At 43.2% G+C, this 23,713-nt stretch overlaps 1 protein-coding gene across 3 annotated transcripts in view; it reads left to right on the forward strand.

The window, feature by feature from the left end:
* The first annotated feature begins 1,933 nt into the window (after positions 1–1,933).
* The window catches only part of LOC115578135 (carbonic anhydrase-related protein 10-like), a 37,264-nt gene continuing 15,484 nt past the window's right edge, over positions 1,934–23,713 (forward strand). The window contains exons 1-3 of one of the 3 annotated variants that reach the window (XM_030410982.1): positions 1,934–2,346; positions 4,652–4,806; positions 11,992–12,166. In XM_030410982.1, the coding sequence (XP_030266842.1) occupies positions 4,669–4,806; positions 11,992–12,166 (313 nt within the window). In that variant the 5' untranslated portion in view covers positions 1,934–2,346; positions 4,652–4,668. Of the gene's footprint in view, positions 2,347–3,768; positions 4,807–11,991; positions 12,167–23,713 lie in introns of those variants that run through there. The other 2 variants (XM_030410981.1, XM_030410983.1) reach the window with 2 other exon arrangements.

Raw genomic sequence — 23,713 nt, forward strand, 5'->3', positions numbered from 1 at the left:
CAGGCAACACCAGAGGCAGATATGGTATATAGAAAAAATTAGAATGTTTTTTAAGTCCAATAAATGTCAGTATTTTGTGGCCAAAAAAATGTTTAGTGTAATAAAGACATACAATTGATAGATGAATACATAAAATAGATAAATAATACATAAAAGTAATACATAGATGAATAATTGATAAAGAATACACACTATACTATACATACATATATACAACCTTACACATGTCAGTTCAAACAGTCAATAGATAGATGTGATGTGCATAATTTGTACTGCACAGGCAGTTGATATACTACACATGAACTATATATCAGTAAGAAAGTAACAACTTTCTATTGTTTTCTGTTATTTTATACTGTTTTCAGTTAAGCAGGACAGTTCTGTTAAATAAATAAATATTTATTTTATTCTGTAAAGTTAAGCAGGACAGATTTCTGTTAAAAATATCTTTTATTTAGCACAAAAAAAATAATTGTTGAATAATATTTTTTTCTATGTATTCGTATCACTCAAAAACCTGCATCAAACTAAATTCACATTCGAGTCAAATTATTTGGAAATCGTTTCACACACAAAAAGGGCCAAAAAGATAAAGTTACCAAGCCGTTTTTCAGGGAGTTGGCAACCCTATCAGCAGCACACTTCAGTCCAGCTTCAAAGTAGTATGTGTTCCACACATTCTATCACAGAAAATGAGATCCCTGGAAATCATTGGAACTGAAGACTGCCATTATATGCATGTTCTTCTTTAAGTGGATGTAAACTTTTGATCATGACTGTACATAGCAAAGTCATAACAAAGTCATGTTATGTCTCATCAACTCCTCCAAAACTGACGCATTGAGACGGTGGTTGACCCGTCTTACAATCCCAAAGCGTCATCATTTGAACACCCAGGCATAAACAGAGTCATGTAGTTTATGCTGTTCAATGCAGCCAGGACTGCACAGATTGGTACACTGGGGAGACAAAACAACCTCTCCATAAACGAATGGCACAACACAGGAGGGCCAACTCCTCAGGGCAATACTCTGCTGTCCACTTACATCTGAAGGAGACAGATCATTGCCTTGATGACAACAATGTGAACATCTTGTCCAGAGAAGACAGATGGCTTGAAAGAAGCCTAAGACATTACTGATCACCAGTGTTGCCACAGTTACCTTGAAAAAGTCATCTGATTACTGATTACTCCTTTAAAAAGTAACATAGTTACTATACTGATTACTTGATTTTCAAAGAAACTAAGTTAGATTACAAGTTACTTTATTCATCACCCCACTAAAATTGGTGATGGAAAAGCATATTGCCGCAGTTTCATTTGACGTGGCCAAAAGTGCTGAAAGATGTGTACGTTTTAGAGAAAGGGCTGGATGCACCATTTTTCATTCTGCTACAGGGGAAAAATGTTCTGACTTGTTTGCATTTCTTTAAACCAACTTCAATCACCTTTTCGAGGAACAACTCTCATTCAAATATATGATAGGCTTGTATCATGTCAAGACTGTCTGTTATTTCCCAACCTTAAAAAGAGATTGTCCAAAATAACCTCAAACTGCAAGCTGGTGTGTGTTGGGTCAATTTATGATCAGTTCATTCTGTTAGATTAATGGCAAAAATACACTGCCTGCCTCCCAAAAATGTCGCCACCGAAAAAAAAAGGTCACACACTAATCTTTCGTTAGACGTTTCGTCATTTAGTGTGTGCGCCATGACAGGGGGCTGTTTATGTTTTGGAGTCTGTGTGTGCATGCAGGCTTGCCCCCCATTCCGGCTCTGTCCTTCCTGCAGCCAATCAACGCGCGCCTCATTACATATTAATACAATGCACATCCGGACCGGTCAAAACCTCGTGCATAATCTCGCGTGAGAAAGTCGCGGTATGAAAAAGTGTCAGAACAAGCTCTATGTTTGATTTTTTTTATTTATTTTTTTTCTAATAAGTTTTAGGAATTGATCCAAAGCGATCCAAGAGGGACTGGATATGTAAAAAACCAGGTGATGACTCCTTTAAGATTTTCTACAGCTGTTATGGAGGGCTGCGAAAAGAATACCTGTTATGCTCGACCGGTGGTCTCTCTCTCCCGTTCTCTTTTTTTCTGTTTATCTCGTGCAGGGGAAACAAGCCGGGCAGTGTGCAATCAGCGGGAGGAGGTACAAAAAGGCAAATGAGCGGAGGCCTCGCCCTCTAGGGAGCACTTCCTCAAACCAACTGCTGGGGGAGAGACGCAAGGCTGTGCCTCTGCCACAACGTTTACCACCCCATCTTTGAATGTCGGGTTTTCCTTTGTTCGTCTGATGTGCAGCAGGGCCGGGGCGGGAGACCAGCAGCAGTTAGATTTTCAGGTCTTCATTCTGTTGTTTTTGGTAGTTAGATTAGTCTTGGTTGTTTATAGTTTAGGTTAGAGGGGAAAGAGCCGGGTGCGACGGCCCATTGCAGGTTGGCCCGGCGCGTTCCCCTTTTTGTTTTCTTTTCTGTCTGGTTCTCCAGCCTCCTGCTCTTGATGTGCACTATTGTTGTTTAACCGGGTTGGTGAATAATAAAACTATGGCTGAACAACTTGTAATCTGAGTGTCCCATTGAATGTGTACGACCTCTACACAGGCTGATCAAAAATTGGGACCGTAACAACAGCTCCAGGGTATTCTAGAAGGCCCGCTAGCTCAGTCACTCGAGACCTAGCCTAACTAGCAAGCTGTTACACAAGGCCCAGTTCTGATGTGCATGGTTAACCACTGTGCCCCATGCTCCCTGAACCACTCTTTCACAATTTGAGCCTGATGAATCCTGGCATCTTGGAATAAGCCCATGCCATCAGAGAAGAAAAATCCATTGATGGAATAACCTGGCCATTCAGTATATTCAGGTAGTCAGCTTACCTCATTCTTTGGGGACATAAAGTTGCTGAACCTAGGCCTGACCAACTGCAGCAACCCCAGATCATAGCACTGCCCCCACAGGCTTGTACAGTAAGCACTAGGCATGCTGGGTGCATCGCTTAATCTGCCTCTCTTCCTCCCCTGATAAGCCTGTCACTCTGGAACAGGGTACATCGGGACTCATCAGACCACATGACCTTCCAGTGCTCTAGGGTCCAATCTTTATGCTCCCTAGCAAATTGAAGCCTTTTTTCCGATTAGCCCCACTGATTAGTGGTTTTCTTAAGGCTTCACAGCTGTTCAGAACCCAATCCTCGGAGTTCCCTTCGCATTGTGCATGTGGAAATGCTCTTACTTTCACTAATAAACATAGCCCAGAGTTCTACTGTTGTTTTTCTACGATTTGATTCAAAGAGACTTGGAACATCTTTCCACAAGCACGGGATATGTCTTTCGACATGGTTGTTGGTTGACATGAGAAGCTACTCTTTGCATCAGTTAGGGTTAAATAACTTGTTGGCAGCTGAAAGATAATCGCCCATCCAGTCATTATCCAATAGGAGGCTCTTACCTATTTGCTTAGTTAAATCCAGGTGGCGACTTTTTTTTTGGCCAGACAGTGTATATTGAGGACCCAAAACCAAAACACCAAAGGGAGGCAGGTTAGAGAAAATAAGGAACACTCAATCAGGAATCCAAGCAACAACCAAGAGGGGAGGGGCGCCGTTTAGCTCAGTTGGTAGAGCACACGTCCCATGTGCCTATGTGTCCCGGGTTCGACTCCCGGCCTGAGTCCCTTTGCTGTGTGTCATTCCCCCTCTCTCTCCCCGTGTTTCCTGTCATATCTTCAGCTGTGCTATCAATAAAGCCATAAAAGGCCAAAAAAACAAAACAAAAAAAAAAACAACCAAGAAGGAAGGGAAATTCCCCAAAATACAAAGTACAAAACAAAAAAAAAGCTGAAACAAAGTAACAACCAAAGGAGAAACGTACAACTCAGGAAAGAACAAGAGGTACAAAAGCAGAAGCTTAGAACAGTTAAGCTGGTAACCAGCAATTGATCCATAAATGGAAGGTAAGCAACCGTAATGTGACTATTTGAATACATCTGTCCCTGATAAACACATTGGCGCACACACATACTGCTGTAATGTTGTTTCACTGGCAGTCATTTCTTGCAACTGGTCAAATAAAATTATATTTGGACACATCCTCAATGATAGTATCTGGAATCATCAGGAGCTTTGGGTCTTTCAACTTCAGACACCCTCACCCAGGTAGCACAATGATTTTCCCACAAAGCCCCTACTGCCTACTTTAATAGACAAGCACCATGCACACCATACCCAACTACAGCACTCCTCAACCAACTCTGCTTATCTCTCCTACTACCTTTGGTTGACCTCCTCAATCCACTCCTACCAGGGCACTGTTATCTTCAATTATCCAAACGGCACCGACCCCACAAACACAGCTAAGAGGTGAAGATCAGTGACTGCCGTTATATGGATTGCCTTGACTTTTGGAGCCTCTGGTGGCCATTTGAGGAATTGCAGTTTTTGGTACTACACCACCAGCTTCATTATTTAGCTCAGGAGGTTGCTGCTTCATTCCACATAAACAACATACACAAATACACACACACACACACACACACACACACACACACAGAGGATTCATCTCTCCCCTCCACTTCTCTGACGACACACTGCATCAGCTTAACACTCCCTCTCTCTGCCTGATATCTCTCTGTCTCTCTCTCTCTCTCTAGATGATGCGTTCTTATTGATGGGCCTGAACATAGCCGACCTTTATCCTGACACCACGCGTTACATAACCTACGAGGGCTCCATCACCATCCCTCCGTGCTACGAGACGTCCACTTGGATACTCATCAACAAGCCTGTGTACGTGACACAGATGCAGGTACGTAATTGTAGGATATGTGACACGGGGAACAACACACTTCCTGTTGATTGGGGCAGAAATGCAATTTCTAATATCCATGTTGGCACAAAGCGCAAAACAGCTTTGAATTAAAATTATTACTTTATAACCTGTAACCTAAAGCTTCTCCTTTTCCCTTAGTTGTTTAGATAAAAGAGGTCATGTTTTAACAGGAATGTAATGAAATGCATTGCATATACACAGAGCACATAGAACCATCCATACATTAAATCGCACCCCTTCTGCTCTCTCAGTATTCTCAAAGTCAAACTCAAAGTCTTTCTTCACCTATACCTTTTTAAACACTGGATAAGATGTAATGGATGATTTGAAGGAAAAACCCTGCATGCAGTGGCAGTGATGCAGCTGTAAATCTACACATGATGTTGGTAACCGAAACCGTAGTGATGTTCCTCAGGAGCAGCTGGATGGATCAGATTCACACCCAGGCTTTCAAATCAGGAAGCACGATGTCAAAGTGGAACATATTACAATCCAATTACAATCAACAGTACAGCACTCAACTGCATGCATCAAAGTCATGAACTCCCACACACTAACTGCTATTTGCTCTCACTTTATTTACTCCCACTCTCACTCACCACTCCTTTGTTCTCACTTTTCTAGCAACTCTTTTGGATCATTCTCTTGTTCCTCTTCATTCCCTTCTCTTTTCCCCCAGATTATCTGTCAATGTGAGGGGTGCACAGACCTAGTTTTAAACCTCCACCTGGAAGTGCTCAGGCTCATCTGGGCCGCCCTGATAATATCAAACATGTTTGATATCTAAGATTCCAAATCTACACGACCATGATTGTCATTACATCAGTACTTTTGGCTGACAGTTGCCAAGCAGTAAACAGCCCCAGCCCTTGAGGGTAACATAAGATAGCATACTACTGCTAAAAGACATGAAAACTGAATGTTAAATGACCTCCTGTTCTCACTGAAGAATAAACAACTGTGTCTCCCCAATCATCATCCAATCATCAATCAACCAACCAACCAATCTTTATATGCTATATGTATAGTGCCAATTCACAACAGAAGTCATCTCATGACACCTTCCGATGTGGGCAGGTGGAGAGGGAGAGAGAGGGAGGGGGTGAAATAACAGTTCTACTCATTGAGATATCAATATTGATAACACTATATATAATAATAATAATAATACGAAGAAGAAGAAGAAGAAGAAGAGGAATTTTACTGCTAAGTAACAATAACCATGAAGCTAATTGTATGAAGCCAAGCCATGTACCGAGGTTGTTGTACATATGTCAGTCTTTTTCAATAATGATACTACACAAATCAATATCCTGTGATAGAAACAAGTATCAAGGTTTATTTTGAATTGTTAAAAATAACCCAGATCAACATGTACAACATACACAAGATAGTTTGGAAATCTAGAGAAGGAACAAAGTGTACTTAACTGGGTTCCATATGATAAAAATGGCACTCCATTTAGTCCAGTGAAATCGCTCACTGGGTTTATATGTCAAAAAGCCTGTGTGAGCTTCCTCATATTAGTTTTTTTTCCCCTGGAGCATGTACACTGAATTCCCTTTCCAGCCTCTGAGTTACTTGGAAACTTGGGTAACCATACAGCTCTTTGAGAATCTCCAAACGTTTTTTAATATTAAAATATCTGTATACTCATTTCCCCTAACCCTAACACCCTAAAAAAAGGGTGTTTACTTGCTGTCACACAGTCTCGGTCAATTAATATTGCAGCACTACTAGTGGAGGTCGAAATTGTGACAGACATCAAATCAGTCTTTTGAAAGGAGACATTATTATTTTATATATTATTATTTGAGTCCATCTTTACTGTCCTCCATGTTACGTCACATTTGGAGATCGACACTTCTCACTGGCAGGACGGCAGCATGCGGAGAAAACATCTGCTAACGTGAGTTGTCCAAAAACTTTCTTTTTCGTAAACTCTGTGTACACAAACACTGTTCCTGAATGCTCGTGTTCATGTGTAGAGACCCTGGTGATACTACAAGCCTTCTTACCCTTCTTAGTGTTTTAAAAATAATTTTGATGCTAACGTAAGAGTGCCCCGGCACTCCATTGAAAATGAGCTTGCCCGAAAACGAAACTATGGTTAATCTTAAAAGTGCCTCTGTCTTCGTTATTATGCTTTTACACAAAGGTTTGACTCATATACATTCACAAGAAAGCCTAGGTTTCATTTTGGCGAGAGTTTTGCTTTAAGTTAATGCTAGACATATAAACTGTTGATCGCCACATATGGTTTGATTTAATCATTATTCCTATATAATTAATATAATATAATAAATAAATAAATACATAATAAATATAATAATATAATATATTTAACCCTTGGTACATAGATTTGTGTGGTGTAATTATTTATCATTATTATAATTATATAATGAAATTATAATTCTTGCCTTTTCTTAAAAAAATCTTGATGACATGGCAGCTGTCGATTGAGTCAGAACTGCAGACCCTGACAGGTACTGCCAGGGACTCCTGCTCAGCCTGTTACTGAACATCATTTGTAACTGTTTTAATTTTGTTTTTGATAATAATTGTTTTTGGTAACAGTTCATAATAATCTGCAAATAGGTATCTATGCTGTAATTTTATAAATAGGTGTAAATGTTAAGACCTTAATAATAAAAGAAAACATTCAATCCCTTGTTGTCACTGAAAAGTAGCACTTGATGCCGTTTGCTGTTATAAATTGTACTTAAGCTGTAAATACTAAATGGAATAGATAATGTGTAGCAATAGAACAATATTTTATTTCATGAATTATATAAAATGAACAATCATGAACAAATGATTTACAAAGACCTCATAAATTAACTAAATAACAACAGAAATAATGCAATGATTGTCCTCTGGAGCAGAGAAGAGCCTCTCCATCCTCTCTGCAGCCTCATGTCCTCCTTCATCCTCCTCCTCATCGTCTTCATCCTCCTCCTCCTGGTTACTTGGCCCTGGTGTGTCCTCAGGGATGGAAGCAGTTAGGACAGGTGGGGCAGTGGAAGGTCTCTGTCCTAATACCTCATTCATGAGGACAAATATGGAAGCGAATCTGTTCCATATATCAAATTAAAATGAATTAACTGAAATGCTTTTTCATTTTCAGAATATAGCTGCATTTTTTGACTCATAAATAAAATGAGTAATAAATCATCCAAATTGCATTTTCATCTTCAAGACTGCTCATTTTGTAACTTTTTTTTGTATTTGTTTTGGGCCTTCTATGGCTTTATTGATAGTACAGCTGAAGATATGACAAGAAATAGGGTGAGAGAGAGGGGGAGTGACACGCAGCAAAGGGACCCAGGCCGGGAGTCGAACCCGGGTCCGCTGCAGAGGCTCAGCACATGGGACACGCGCTCTACCAACTGAGCTAAATGGCACCCCTCATTTTGTAACTTAATTAAAATGATAAAGAAAATTACTAATTAAAATTAAAATTAATAATTAATTTTCCAAAGATGGCCCAGCAAATAGTTATCAAAATTCAATTTGAAATGTCAAATTTTAAAATTCAAATGCTTTAGCAGAAATGCTTTTTCATTTCAAGGTCATCGCTGCATTATGTGACTTATAAATAAAATGAGTAATAAATCATTCAAATTGCATTTTCATTTTCTTCTTCAAGACTGCTCATTTTGTCACACAACTAAAAAGAAAACTAGGAGGAAATTGCTTTTTCGTTTTCATGCCCGCCCCCCGCAAAAAAATGTTCCAAAATTAAATTTGAATTCACAATCCCAAATGGCGCAGGAGAGTGACATCAGCGGCCTCTGTTCTTCTTCAGCCCCCAGTCTGACCGAAGAGGCGGTGTGCATATTCGACGCTGGAGCAAGAGAAGAGACAAGAGGAGAGTGTTAAGGCTGTGTTGTTGGCATAGACTGTGTTAGCGGGGAAATCGCCACCATGTCCAGTTCTGTACTGCGGTCAAGCCAGCCATGGTTCGCGTTTGCTTGGTTAAATCAGCCGCACCTTTTTTCCAGTGAGCAAGTGTTCTAACATTTACGGTGATCGTAATGAAACCTCTGAAGAGCTGCTGGTAGTGACTGTGGGTCAGACTGCAGTCTCACAGTCAGACACAGCAAGAGCACAACTTTCACATGAATATGATACTATATGCACCTGCATCCATTGTTAATCGTTTGTCCTGATTGCCAGTTGTGACTGCTGCAACGTTATTTCATAAATTAATTATAACCAAACTACTATTACCTTGACAACTCCTCCATCATGGCTAGCATAATAGCCATTAAAAGAGCTATTAAAATAGCTATTAAAACACCTGGACACTCATCGTGGATCATCAAAATACCTGTTACATGGACCTCTTACCGTTACACAATAACAATAAGACACTTTATTAACTTTAATTAATTAATTAATCAATTAAAATTCTGAGATGGTCTCGATCCATGATAATAAGCCTGCATTTAACCGACTGCACTGTTTAATTACGTTAAAATGCGCTTGAAAAGTCGCACGTGCGAGATAGTAACTGGCGCGTGCAAGATAGATTAAAAAAAAACAACATCCATGTCACCTCCAGGGATCCGTAGAAATAAGTGTACCCTCCGAGGTGGAAAATCGGCAGACGAAAACAGACCCCCAATTTGCCGGCTTCTGTCTAAAACTGCGGACCGAGCCGCCAAAAGGACGGGCAAATTGGCGGCTTCGTGACTTGTCTAAAAACGGCGACTGACAGCAGCTCTTCAGAGCGGCTTCATTACGATCACAGTAAATGTCAGAGCATTTGCACACTTGAAAAAAAGGTGTGGCTGATTTGACCAAGTAAACGCGAACCATGCGAAAAACCAATTTGCCTGATTTATTACTCATTTTATTTATGAGTCACATAATGCAGCGATGACCTTGAAATTAAAAGCATTACTGCTATTGCATTTTAATTTTCAAATTTGACATTTCAAATTGAATTTTGGTAACTATTTGCTGGGGCATCTTTTGAAAATTAAATCTTAAATGTAATTTTCTTTATCATTTTAATTAAGTTACAAAATGAGCAGTCTTGAAGATGAAAATGCAATTTGGATGATTTATTACTCATTTTATTTATGAGTCAAAAAATGCAGCTTTATTCTGAAAATGAAAAAGCATTTCTGTTAATCCATTTTAAATTGAATTATGGAACAGATTCGCTTCCATATTTGAGGTATTAGGACAGAGGCCTTCCAGTGCCCCCCCACCCCCCGTCCTAACTGCCTCCATCCCTGAGGATACACCAGGGCCAAGTGACCAGTAGGAGGAGGATGAAGACGGTGAGGAGGAGGATGAAGGATGACATGAGGCTGCAGAGAGGATGGAGAGGCTCTTCTCTGCTCCAGAGGACAATCATTACATTATTTCTGTTGTTATTTAGTTAATTTATGAGGTCTTTTAAAATCATTTGTTCATGATTGTTCATTTTATATAATTCATGAAATAAAATATTGTTCTATTGCTACACATTATCTATTCCATTTAGTATTTACAGCTTAAGTACAATTTATAACAGCAAACGGCATCAAGTGCTACTTTTCAGTGACAACAAGGTATTTAATGTTTTCTTTTACTATTAATGTCTTTACATTTACAACTATTTCCAAAATTACAGCATAACTACCTATTTGCAGATTATTATTAACTATTAACAAAAACAATTATTATCAAAAACAAAATTAAAACAGTTACAAATGATGTTCAGTAACAGGTCAAAAAGTAAAAAAAAAAAAAAATGCAGCAATATTCTTAAATTTGAAAAAACATTTCTGTTTATCCATTTTAATTTGAATTATAGAACAGATTTGCTTCCATAGACAAACCAGGACCCAGTAGCAGCGCTGGGCCTCCTGCTAACCCTCTCCTGTCCCTGGATATTAGCAATCCTAAGGCAGTGGAAATCAATCACATCAGCAATTTTCAGCAAATGATTCATTAACTTGCATGGGTAAAACAAATATAATTTAGTTTCCACATCGTCATTCAAACCTGCAGCTACTTTGTACTTGTCCTTTAAATGGTCCCACTTGTTTCTGGCCTGCTGGGGCTTGACCTTCCTCTGCAGGCCCATTTATTCATTTATCATTTATCATTTATTATTGCCTTAGCAGTGGAATTTGTCGCCCCTGTGAACAAAAGTTCGTTCTGACGAATAATGATATTATATGATGTAATTATCATAAGGATGATCCTAAACTTAGCCCTTTATTCAATTCAAATGTTCAACTGGACTTTACAGTTTTACGGTATGGATTTAGAGCAGGGATCACAGCCTGATCTAAATTTGTTCATCTTGGTCCATTTATGTATATGAAGTAAAACTCGTCAATAACATCTGAACATCCTTCGTGCAGCGTTGTGATGTGATTGGCCTTCAAATGCGGCCTCCGAAGCATGCAGACCCTGAATTGAGACACAGACACAGTGACAAAATAGCCCCTTTCACACAGAGAACCTGCATTAACGCAGCAGTGGTGGTTTGAGGGTTGTGCAGAAAAAGAAATAGGCATAGTCTCAAAAACTCAAACAAAGAAACAATCATTCCTTACACAGCTTCAGACCGCTCTGGTCATACTTTTTCCCCCCAAAAAACTCCTCACCCTCTCCCATTCCACTCACATATATGCACGAGAGTAGTAGTAGTCTGATACTACCTCCAGAGGCGGATCAGCGCCGAAGCAAAATTTCACCCCTCACTGCCTCCAAGAAATTCATACAGAGGCGGAGGCGGAGAATTGATCCCCGCATCCAAACGGCAGTATGGATGGGGCTACTAGGATGCCATGGAGTCACAGAATTAAAGGCGGGGCTACTGACGAGGCATTTCAATAGCAGTGATTTCTGTGGGAAAGAGGAGCTTCTGTTGTTGAGGACCTTTTTAACTGTCACGATCTTTAATCTTTAACATGCACAAGCACATATAACACACTGAATTGATGGAAAAAAGGAAAAAGTATGAAAGGTCTCCCTTAAAGTTTTAAGACAGAAAATGGCTGTAGCATTAAATGTAAGAATATTTCTATAGAAGTACGGCTCAAGCCTACCTTGAATGGTGGTCTCTCAAACTGTCCAAAGTCAGCTGAACCAGTGAGTGAAACTGCTTAGCCTCCACCTGTTGTCCTTCACGACTCCACTTCTCCTCCTCAGATGCACTCCCTGCGCCTCCTCAGCCAGAATGAGCCCTACAAGATCTTCCTGAGCATGAGCGACAACACCCGGCCCACCCAGCCGCTGCTGCAGCGCTGCATCCGCACCAACATCAACTTCAGCAAGCAGGGCCGTGACTGCCCCAATAACCGCGCCCTTCGCCCACAGTACAGAGGTAATATGGAGGAGAGCAGTGGGAGAAGGAGTAGTGAAGTTTCTGCATTGATCGATAAATATAGCATGAAATATTCTATTTTGCCAGAAATTTATGCCAAGCATGATTGGTTTTTTTGGGGGGGTTTTGCCCTTTCCATCCTGTTAAAGTTAATTAGGGCAGTTTGAACGTCCGTATGCCAAGCCTGGAGATATTTTAAAGTTGGTTCTTAGGTCAATACAAATGTCATTATTAAGCACATTAAAACAATTTAAAAACAACTCTTACTGACCAAACCGCTATAAAGACCAGAGCAGGTAGCTAAAAATGCGAATGAAAGCAACATAAACATGTACACGCAGCCCATAGGCAAATAAAACATGTTTTCAGACTTCAGACACATACACGTCATGATGAAGACTGTCATAAGGTGAGGTGCAGCAAAGCATGGTGGAAGATAAAACATCACACTGGCAAGGGTTGTCTTAAAAACCCAAACAAAGAAACAATCATTCCTTACACAGCTTCAGACCGCTCTGGTCACACTCTTCCCAAAAAAAAAAAACTCCTCACCCTCTCCCATTCCACTCACATATATAGCACGAGAGTCCGCCTTTCCAGTTCAAAGGCAGACCTCTTTAATGGGAAGGTTTACAACAAATATACATTGTTTTCTTTCCTTTGCTCAAACCAAGGGGGGACAGAAGCATATCTGTATTTTTTCCTCATATAAATAATAATAAATACAGTTACAGTTACTACGTTACTTTTGTTTGGTTTAGTTTAGTTTAGTTTAGTTTAGTTTATTAGTTTATTATATCGAAGACAATCCCAATTAATTAACTGCATCAACAACAGTAAAAAGGGGCAGCTTTAGCCAACATGGCTAATATCCCGCTGTAGTCCCCGGCCAGATGACAATAGGCACCCTAAAAAACAAAACAAAACAAAACAAAAACAATATATTACAGCACACTGATTAAAAAGAGAGCATTAGGACAGCTAGGATACAAGATAAATCAATAATGATGATAAGATAAGATAAGATAAGATAAGAAAGGATAAGATAAGATAAGAGAAAACAGTGAAACATCAGTACAATCATGCAAAGACAACACATAATCAAAGCATACAGAAACAGCACAAAATATAAGCACACATCAGCACATACAATCACATTCAGGAGTGCAGACAGACATCACACACTGTAGACAGGCAGCATCCATGACGCAGATAACACACAGCCATATGTTAGTGTGTGCAGGTGTAACTGTTGACTAGCCATGTTTTTAACTTGGCTGTAAAAGTGGAGTATGTATGTGTATCTCTGATATGGGTGGGAAGTGAGTTCCAATTATGTATTGCTTTAACAGAGAATGATAACTGGCCAAATGTACTTTTCTTTTGTGGAATTGATAAGTCACCACGTGTGGTGCTTCTAGTGATCTGAACAGTGCTGCGTTGGTTTATGAGTGAGTTCAGTGGAGGGGGAGCTAAACCATGCAGGATTTTTGGTCCTGTAACATTGCTTTGTGGGACATTTCTCTGTATTTAGTTGAGTGATGACCTGTGTAGTTATCAGACTGTCCAATCAACACGCCCTCAATAAAAGTACATTGTGAGCGTGGACTCCATACTACCAGGACCTATAACAGATAAATGAGATGACCGGCATAGAAACAAGTGCACAACGAAAACAGTGCTTTTAAACAAGAATGGACTCCTACATGGTCAGTGTTCCAACAGCAGTTCAAAAGCAGTCAATCTCATGTTTCAAGACATGGCCTTGGGTGCTAACTAGGCCTACAGATCAAAGGCCAGGGTATAAATGCCCTTTATTTTACTGAAAGTTTTTGACCTTAAATAGTCAAATTAGATAATTATTTATTTATTCACTAAAATATTATAGTATCTGACTTGGTTTTGGAACTCACCATCTGTATAATTCAAGAGTGATTGTAAAATGTCAAATTGTCCTTCAGTTGTTAAAGGGGCCCTCTGTGACACTGTAGCATTTTCATGTAATAATAACTTTCTTATCGCCCATAGTTTAGAAATTAGTACACTGAAACCTGGCTTCCAGCACAACACAGAAGTTCAAAGAGTCCCTTCAAAACAAAACTCATAAACAAATACATACTCTGATACTGCCGATAAGTATTCAACTCTGTTGGAAGTCTTCATGTTTTATGTTTTACCAGATTGAAACAAAGTAGACATAATGTGTCGTTCACTGAAAAAGACCCTTTCATGTCGAACTTAGAACAGATCTGTGCAAAGTGATCCAAACTAACTTCAAATATGAAATATAAAATATTAGTTTGCATGATTATCAACTGCAGTTTATATCCTTTGTACTTACATTGTCCCAAATGTTTCCAACAATGTTCAAACCAGAGGAATCCACAAGTTTAATCAAGGTTGCTATTACTTCCAAGAGAGAGTCAGTGATTGAGATAAGGAGATGGCGAACTAAACATGATGCTGAAGGTGAAGAAAACCTTTAAACTTAAGTCCCATCAGATAGATTTTCATCAGCAATGATGGTTGTTTAATGTTGCGTTCATCACCAGTGAAGCCAGTTTGATAGACATAATAACTTGTATAATCTCCCGAGACCCAGGAAAAAAAATTAAACATTTAATTAGTATTTTTTTTTCCATAAATTTAGTGTTGGGGTGGTCAAAAACATATTATTATTAATTAAATTTTACAGCACGTCCTCTGTAGTGGACAACGGGAATGTGAAACATTTAAAGGCTGAGTATGTACATGGAAAGTTCCACTGGAATCATCCATTACACCAAATACAAAACAAATAGCAAAGGAAGATTTATCTTTTTGTAACCATTAGACCTGAACCTTTTGTAATTTCTTTATTAGACGTTTGACACTTCCTGGTATCATCCTCTGATAGATCTACACCAATCAAGCATAACATTATGACCACTGACAGGTGAAGTGAACAACACTGATTATCTCTTCATCATGGCACCTGTTAGTGGATAGGATATATTAGGCAGCAAATGGACATGTTGTCGTCAAAGTTGATGTGTTTGAAGCAGGAAAAATGGGCAAGCATAAGGATTTGAGCAAGTTTGATGAAGGCCAAATTGTCATGGATAGACGACTCATCATACCACAGCACACCTTCAGGGGTCTCGTGGAGTCCATGCCTCAATGGACCAGGGCTGAAAACTCACTCAAATATTCCTGAGATGTTTACTTACTTAAAACAATTGAAATATAACACTTATTTTTTTCAATTATGAATATCATGCATACCGTTCTTTTTTCCATAAAATGTGCTTTTTGGGACGGCAGCCATTTTGAAAAGACATGCACAGGCAAGTTGGCAAGGCCAGACCCCCCAAATGTGGTGTCATTTTAAAGCTCCAGTTGTCCTCTTTAAGGATCAACAGGACAGAGTGACATGTATAGTATGAGAGATGTTAGAAAAAATGTAATGTCCATATCGGCAGTCTTGTTAAAGCAGATGAGCAGAACTCTTACCCTGCTTTTAGACTCTAGAACCATTAAATGTGATAATTAAGTAAAAGATAAATTAATGTTATGCTAAATTAAGACATTAAGACAGCAGCTTGTCTCTGCAGTCTTTAAATCTACACCTTACTAGAATTACAGCACACCGCTTCTATCAGTGTAAAGTACTTGAGAGCGTTTAGCCTCTTATCAGCACCAGGGAGATATCTGTGAGTATCAGAAGGGTGAGATACGTATAAAAAAAAAAGAAAAGAAATGTGTGTGGGTTTATTGTCTGATTTCAAACTGGGAATGTGTAGGTGAGTTAAAGAACATCACACACATACACACTAAATGTGGAATGTTACGCAGTGAGTGTAGGAGTCCTTGTATCCTCAGCGCTCTACGCTCTCCAAATATCTTTGTTATCGATCGGGTTGAGCCCAGTGTGCTTTCCACAGCACCAAATGGATTCTGCGGCCTCTGCTTCTCTTTGGTAATGGTTTGTTACAATACAGAGCCCCAACAGGAGCTTTTGTATTTGTTATGTTGCTACCTATAGGTTTATATGCAATCAGTTTTACATATGCTAACACAGAGCAACACTGACACACTTGTGGCTGTTTCAATCACTTCTTCTGGACTTCTTTTATTGCACACAGAACTCAGCAAGTTACAGAGCACAGGTGCCACTTGCTGGTCACTATTCACATAGCGTAACATTAGTTTCATACGTAACATTTCCTCCCCTCTAAGTTATGTTATTTGAACGATTCAGTGTGTTCACTCATCATGGTAACGAACTGGTGGTTTAGTGATCTTCACAGGATAGTGTCTAACAGTCTCTGTTACCTCAGTCTGTCTAGTCAGTGGTGGTTCATTAGACTGATTAATCCTTGGTGATTCAGTGGTCTCAGAACCTAAATCATCATTCTTTTCAGAGTGCGCGGTATCAGTGTGAAGTTGAGGGCAACTACCACTCTGAGGTAGTAACACTGGGGGGTTTACAGGTAAGTTTACTGCAGTGTGCTGAGGCTCTGGATCAGGGCGTGCCAACATTTGATCCACATGTCGTTTCCATACCCCTTGTGCTCCTACATTTGCCTTGTACGACACTGGTCCAGTCTTTTCCATAACAACCCCTCGTGGCCACTTCTCCTCACCCCTCCTATAGTCACGCACCAAAACGACTCTCCAACATCAAACTGTCTGTCCTGCCCTGTGCTGCCTCACCACCACAATCCAGACTGTTTAAGGACAAGTCAGAGATAAAAGTAGACGTAGTGGAAAAATTCCACCCTCAGATACTTTAAACCGTCAGATACGCTCAACCTGTGCTCTACTGCTACCCCGCTAGCTATATGCTAGCGGTGTATGCCGCAACCTGCTAGCAGACAGCTACACCTGTTGGATTACTTCCTTTCATATAGGAAACCTCAGAGACGACAGCTACAAACACCGAGCAGAAATGATGTCAGCCACTGAACTCACCTGCATTAAAACTGAACTCCACTCTATAGAGACTTTGATCGAGGATCTCTTAGACCGCCAAGCTCAACTATGCTCTCGGCCAGCTGCTTTTTCCAGGCCGACCCAGACAATCCCGGAGGTCTAGCTGTGACGGTCCGAGTTCCTCCTGCAGCTGCTCCTCAGTGGTGAAAGGGATGATCCAGGCTTTCACCTCCCCCTGGAAAACACGTATTCTCTGCTGACAGAGCTTGCTGACTGCACAGTCCAAACCGCCTCTCTGGTGGCTGATGTTGGCACCGGAGCCTTTCTACCGACCAGGAAACGTCCTGCATCTCACAGCTCAGCCTCCTCTCCTATCACAAACAGGATCAAGCGTCTACAAGTTGATCTCACCAACTCAACATCTTCGCCTCGTCGGCCCTCTGTTGCCCCACTACCCTCTTCTGCACACTGTGAGAGACCCTCCCTCACCTCGACCTTCACGGAGGTCCCTCCTGTGGTGGAAGTGGCAGCCGATACAGATGACCTTTGTCGTCGAAACCTGACCTCAATGGCCAACCCGAAATTCTTGTCATCGGCAACTCAATCACCAGGTTTATCAAGCTCCCTTGTGGCATAATGTACTGTTTCTCTGGATGTAAAGTTTGCGACGTCTCCTTACACATCCAAGCCTTACTAGATTGCTATCCAACTTCACAGCAAACTTCAACGTTAAGAAGTCACTCACTGGGGCAAAAAGGGGAACCAATCAGGACTGAGACTTAGTGGGGGAGATGGGTCCAAAACATAGGAGATCCCAGGAACACCACACGTGAAGTAAATAAAAGTGAAACAAACTCAACCTAAAAGTGCAAAACACAAGAGGGACACCGCCACTGGGACACCAATCCACCACCCTAGGCTCAGCACCTGAATGGGGGAAGTCAGAGGACAGCAGGTGAGAACACAAACAAAACTTAAAACTAAAAATTAACACAATAGTAAATCAAATAGAAAAATTAACCGTAGAGCTAACATCAAAATTACAGGTTGAAGTGAAACCAATTGTTACAAAAGAGAATAAAGAAAATGCCATAAAGAACAACTGATCACAACGAAAATGAAATGAACTCTCCCACTGTTCTCTCTCACACACAGATACACACTAAGATGTGACAGGTTTGACAGTACACATTCAATATGGCGTTGCCTAGCAAAAATTTGGCCATGGCAACGCTAACACAGGACCTGGACGAAGGACTAGGGCTTGGCCAGCTGTAGTGAGCAGCCTGGAACCAGGCAGACAGCGTTAAAGCACCGCTACCACAGGTGCAAATAAAAGTTTGAATCCAAGTAATGAGTCAGCAGCGAAGCAACACAGCTGTTAGCGGTTGGCAGCAAAGCAGCTAGCGGTGAGGCAAAGCAGCGAAGCCGTGAGGCAAATCAGCTGATAGCGTTGAGGCAAGGCAGCGAAGTCGTGAGGCAAAGCAGCGAAGCAGAGCAGCAGTGATTTCTTGCAGGTTAGCGGTTTCTATGCCGCTACACAGGTGTCTTTACCCTACAATAAAAGAAAAACATAAGAGCAACTTACGAGTGGCTGGAGGAGAAGGCTAAAGTCACTGCTACATACCGATCAGGCAATCACGGTCGGCACGGCATGGAGCAAAGCGATCAGCTACACAGCAACCAGCAGCGGACAGCGAGCGGCACACAACAAGCAGTGAGCATCGTGCAGCCAGCAGCAACACCCAAGCGAGCCGCTGAAATAAAATAACCAGAATGAAACAATTGGATGGACAGCGTGAGACCAGACTGCAGTTGCCGCCGGCAGCCTACCTGCCACCAAGCGAAAGCGGAAGTGAACGGCGGCAGTAAATTACGTGAAGCAGGCCCCGTCAGGCAAAAGGACAATCAGGTGCCTTCTGCCTCCCTTTATAAGGTGCAGCTGAAAATAATCAAACACTACTTCATACTGCTACAACAGTGTTTTGCCTGGTCCACCCAATGAATGAATCTTGAACTTCTTATCAACACCCTGATTAACTCTCGCCTTGACTACTGTAATGCTCTTTTCACCTGTCTCAACCATGCAGCCCTGTCTTGCCTGCAGCTTGTACAGAACACTGCAGCCAGACTACTAACCAAAACCAATCGCAGATCCCACATCTCATCAATTCTTGCATCCCTTTATTGGCTCCCAGTAAAATACAGAATAGGCTTCAAGACACTACTCCCATACAAGGCCCCTCATGGTCTTGCCCATCCCTACATTTCTGAACTCTTACACCCTTACTCCACTTCTAGACCACTCAGCTCTTCCGACCTAGGCCTCCTTTCTATACCCCGTTCACTCCTCAAATCTAAGGGTGACTGCACTTTTGCCACCAGGGCGCCATCCCTCCGGAACAGTCTACCCTCTTCCGTCAGATCAGCTGAATCACTGAATGTCTTCAAAAAACTTCTCAAAACCCATCTCTATCGTCTTGCATTCCCTACAATTGAACTGTAATTATTCTTTGCATATCTGTACATGTATGTTTGTTTTATTTTATCTTATATATATTATTTTGTTTACTTTTATGTTTGTTTTAATTATATTTTTACTTATGTTTTATGTTTACTGTACCCTGTACAGCACTTTTCAAACTTTGTTTTGAAAAAGTGCTGTATAAATAAAAAACTTACTTACTTACTTACTTACTTACTATTGTGTGATCATGCCAGCGCAGCTGATAGGGAGACAGCACTTCACCTGTGTCTTTTGCAGCTGGAAAACAACCAGTTGAAACCATTTCTAGGACACGAGACAAGGTGGGGTCAGACATGGTGTTATGTCTGATCTCCAGATTACTGACTGGTAATGTGTCCAGCTGGGCAGAGTATAACACCTCTACTGCGCCTGGCTACTCGTGATGAACGTTGAGGGAGTGGTAACCTCGAAAGTCTGTCGGCATTAGCATGTAAGGAAGCTTTCCTGTATTGAATGGTGTACTCATGCGATGACAGGAGAAGCACATACCGCTGCATTCGGGCTGCAGCCATTGGTGTACATTTTAATGGACTCAGGATGGAGGTCAGTGGACGATGGTCAGTGAGTAGGGTGAATTTGTTACCATAGAGGTACTAATGAAACTTGCGTACTGCAAAGACTATTGCCAATGCCTTTCTTTCTATCTGAGCATAATGTTGTTCTGCCTTGCTGAGAGTTTGTGATGCAAAGGCTATAGGTCTTCCTGTGCAATCAGGCATGATGTGTGAGAGCACAGCTCTGACCCCATATGGTGAAGCATCACACGCAAGGCGAAAGGGGCAGCTCAGGGTCGTAGTGGGTCAGTACCTCTTGTGATACTAGTAGTGCTTTAGCTTTCTGGAATGCTGACTCACAGGCTGATGTCTACTGCCATTTCGTCCCTTTATTGAGCAGTTCATTTAATGGTTGCAGGACAGTGGCTAGAGTTAGGGTCATGAATAAAACATCCATAATATTTTAACATCTCTAGAAAGAAACATAGCTGACTGACATCACATGGCGCTGGTGCTTCCACAATGGCACGTACCTTGTCTGGAGATTCGTGGAGACCAGATGCATCAATGATATGGCCCAAGTATTCTAAGGACTCCTGGATAAACAGGCACTTCTCCTGCTTGAGGTGCAGGCCATGCTCCTCTAGCCTGCCCAGGACTGCATCCAGCATTTTGAGATGTGATTTTTCATCAGGACCACTGATGAGGATGTCACCAAGGTAACAGTAAGTATACAGCAGTCCAAGTAGCACCTGATCCATAGCTTTCTGAAATAAGGCTGGTGATGATGCTACGACGAATGGTAAATGATTAAAAACAGAATAGTCCTTTGAACCGGCACCTTATCATGGTGGAGGGGTTTGAGCACCCGAATTATCCTAGGAGCTATGTTGTCCGGGGCTTAATGCCCCTGGTAGGGTCTCCCAAGACAAACAGGTCCTAGGTGACGGGTCAGACTAAGATCGGTTCACTCGCCCCTGATGAAAGCAAGAATACCAAGGACGTGCACGTCGCCCGGCGTCACCGGGGCCCCACCCTGGAGCCAGGCCTGGGGTTGGGGCTCGCAGGCGAGCGCCTGGTGGCCGGGTCTCTGCCCACGGGACCCGGCCGGGCGCAGCCCGAACGAGCAACGTGGGCCCGCCCTCCCGTGGGCTCACCACTCGCGGGAGGGTTCAGAAGGGGCCGGTGCAGAGGGATATGCGTGGCGGTCGTGGGCGGGGGCCCCGGCGGCCCAATCCCCGGATGGTGACTCTAGCCATGGGGACATGGAATGTCACCTCACTGGGGGGGAAAGAGCCTGAGCTGGTGCGGGAGGTTGAGCGGTACCGACTAGAAATAGTCGGGCTCACCTCCACGCACAGCCTGGGCTCTGGAACCCAACTCCTTGAGAGAGGCTGGACTCTCTTCTACTCTGGAGTTGCCCGCGGTGAGAGGCGGCGAGCTGGTGTGGGCTTGCTTATAGCCCCCCAGCTCAGCCGCCATGAGTTGGAGTTCTCCCCGGTGAACGAGAGGGTCATTTCCCTGCGCCTTCGGGTCAGGGATAGGACTCTCACCGTTGTCTCGGCTTATGGGCCGAACAGCGGTGCAGAGTACCCGGCCTTCTTGGAGTCCCTGGGAGGGGTACTGGAGAGTGCTCCAACCGGGGACTCCGTCGTTCTCCTGGGGGACTTCAACGCCCACGTGGGCGATGACAGTGTTACCTGGAGGGGTGTGATTGGGAGGAACGGCCTCCCCGAACTGAAACCGAGTGGTTTTTTGTTACTGGACTTCTGTGCTAGTCACAGTTTGTCCATAACGAACACCATGTTCAAGCATAAGGGTGTCCATATGTGCACGTGGCACCAGGACACCCTAGGCCGGAGATCAATGATCGACTTTGTGGTCGTGTCATCTGACCTCCGGCCGTATGTCTTGGACACTCGGGTGAAGAGAGGGGCTGAGCTGTCAACTGATCACCACCTGGTGGTGAGTTGGATCCGCTGGCAGGGGAGGAAGCTGGACAGACCTGGCAGGCCCAAACGTATCGTGAGGGTCTGCTGGGAACGTCTGGCAGAACCCTCTGCCAGGGAGATCTTTAACTCCCACCTCCGGGAGAGCTTTGACCAGATCCCGAGGGAGGCTGGGGACATTGAGTCCGAATGGACCATGTTCTCCACCTCCATTGTTGACGCGGCTGTCCGGAGCTGTGGCCGTAAGGTCTCCGGTGCCTGGCTGGCCCGGGGGACTCCTGAGGCAGCTGACGGGTACCGGCAGGCCAAGTGTGCAGCAGCACGGGCAGTCTCGGAAGCAAAAACTCGGGTCTGGGAAGAGTTCGGGGAGGCCATGGAGGAGGACTACCGGTCGGCCTCGAAGAAATTCTGGCAAACCATCCGGCGCCTCAGGAGGGGGAAGCAGTCCTCCACCAACACTGTTTACAGTGGAGGTGGGGAGCTGTTGACCTCGACTGGGGACATCGTCGGGCGGTGGAAGGAATACTTCGAGGATCTCCTCAATCCCACTGACACGCCTTCCATAGAGGAAGCAGAGGCTGGGGACTCAGAGGTTGACCCATCCATCACCCAAGCCGAAGTCACTGAGGTAGTCCGTAAGCTCCTCAGTGGCAAAGCACCGGGGGTGGATGAGATCCGCCCTGAGTACCTCAAGTCTCTGGATGTTGTGGGGCTGTCTTGGCTGACATGTCTCTGCAGCATCGCGTGGCAGTCGGGGACAGTGCCTCTGGACTGGCAGACCGGGGTGGTGGTCCCCCTATTTAAAAAGGGGGACCGGAGGGTGTGTCCCAACTATCGGGGGATCACACTCCTCAGCCTCCCCGGGAAAGTCTATTCCAGGGTACTGGAGAGGAGAATTCGGCCGATAGTCGAACCTCGGATCCAGAAGGAACAATGCGGCTTTCGTCCTGGCCGTGGAACACTGGACCAGCTCTATACCCTCCGCAGGGTGCTCGAGGGTTCATGGGAGTTTGCCCAACCAGTCCACATGTGTTTTCTGGACTTGGAGAAGGCATTCGACCGTGTCCCTCGTGGCATACTGTGGGGGGTGCTCCGGGAGTACGGGGTCGGGGGCCCTCTGTTAAGGGCCGTACGGTCCCTGTACTGCCGGAGCAGGAGCTTGGTTCGCATTGCCGGCAGTAAGTCAGACCTGTTCCCAGTACATGTTGGACTCCGGCAGGGCTGCCCTTTGTCACCGGTTCTGTTCATTACTTTTATGGACAGAATTTCTAGGCGCAGCCACGGGCCGGAGGGGATCTGGTTCGGGAGCCAATGGATCTCATCTCTGCTTTCGCGGATGATGTGGTCTTGTTGGCTCCTTCGAGCCGGGACCTCCAGCATGTCCTGGGGCGGTTTGCAGCCGAGTGTGAAGCGGCTGGGATGAGAATCAGCACCTCCAAATCCAAGGCCATGGTTCTCGACCGGAAAAAGGTGGCCTGCTCCCTCCAGGTGGGAGGAGAGTTCCTGCCTCAAGTGGAGGAGTTGAAGTATCTTGGGGTCTTGTTCACGAGTGAGGGAAGGATGGAGCGTGAGATTGACAGCCGGATCGGTGCAGCGGCCACAGTAATGCGGTTTTTTTATCGGTCTGTCGTGGTGAAGAGAGAGCTGAGCTGAAAGGCGAAGC

Source organism: Sparus aurata, unplaced genomic scaffold (genome assembly GCF_900880675.1).
Source record: "Sparus aurata unplaced genomic scaffold, fSpaAur1.1, whole genome shotgun sequence".
Taxonomy (NCBI): Eukaryota; Metazoa; Chordata; class Actinopteri; order Spariformes; family Sparidae; genus Sparus; species Sparus aurata.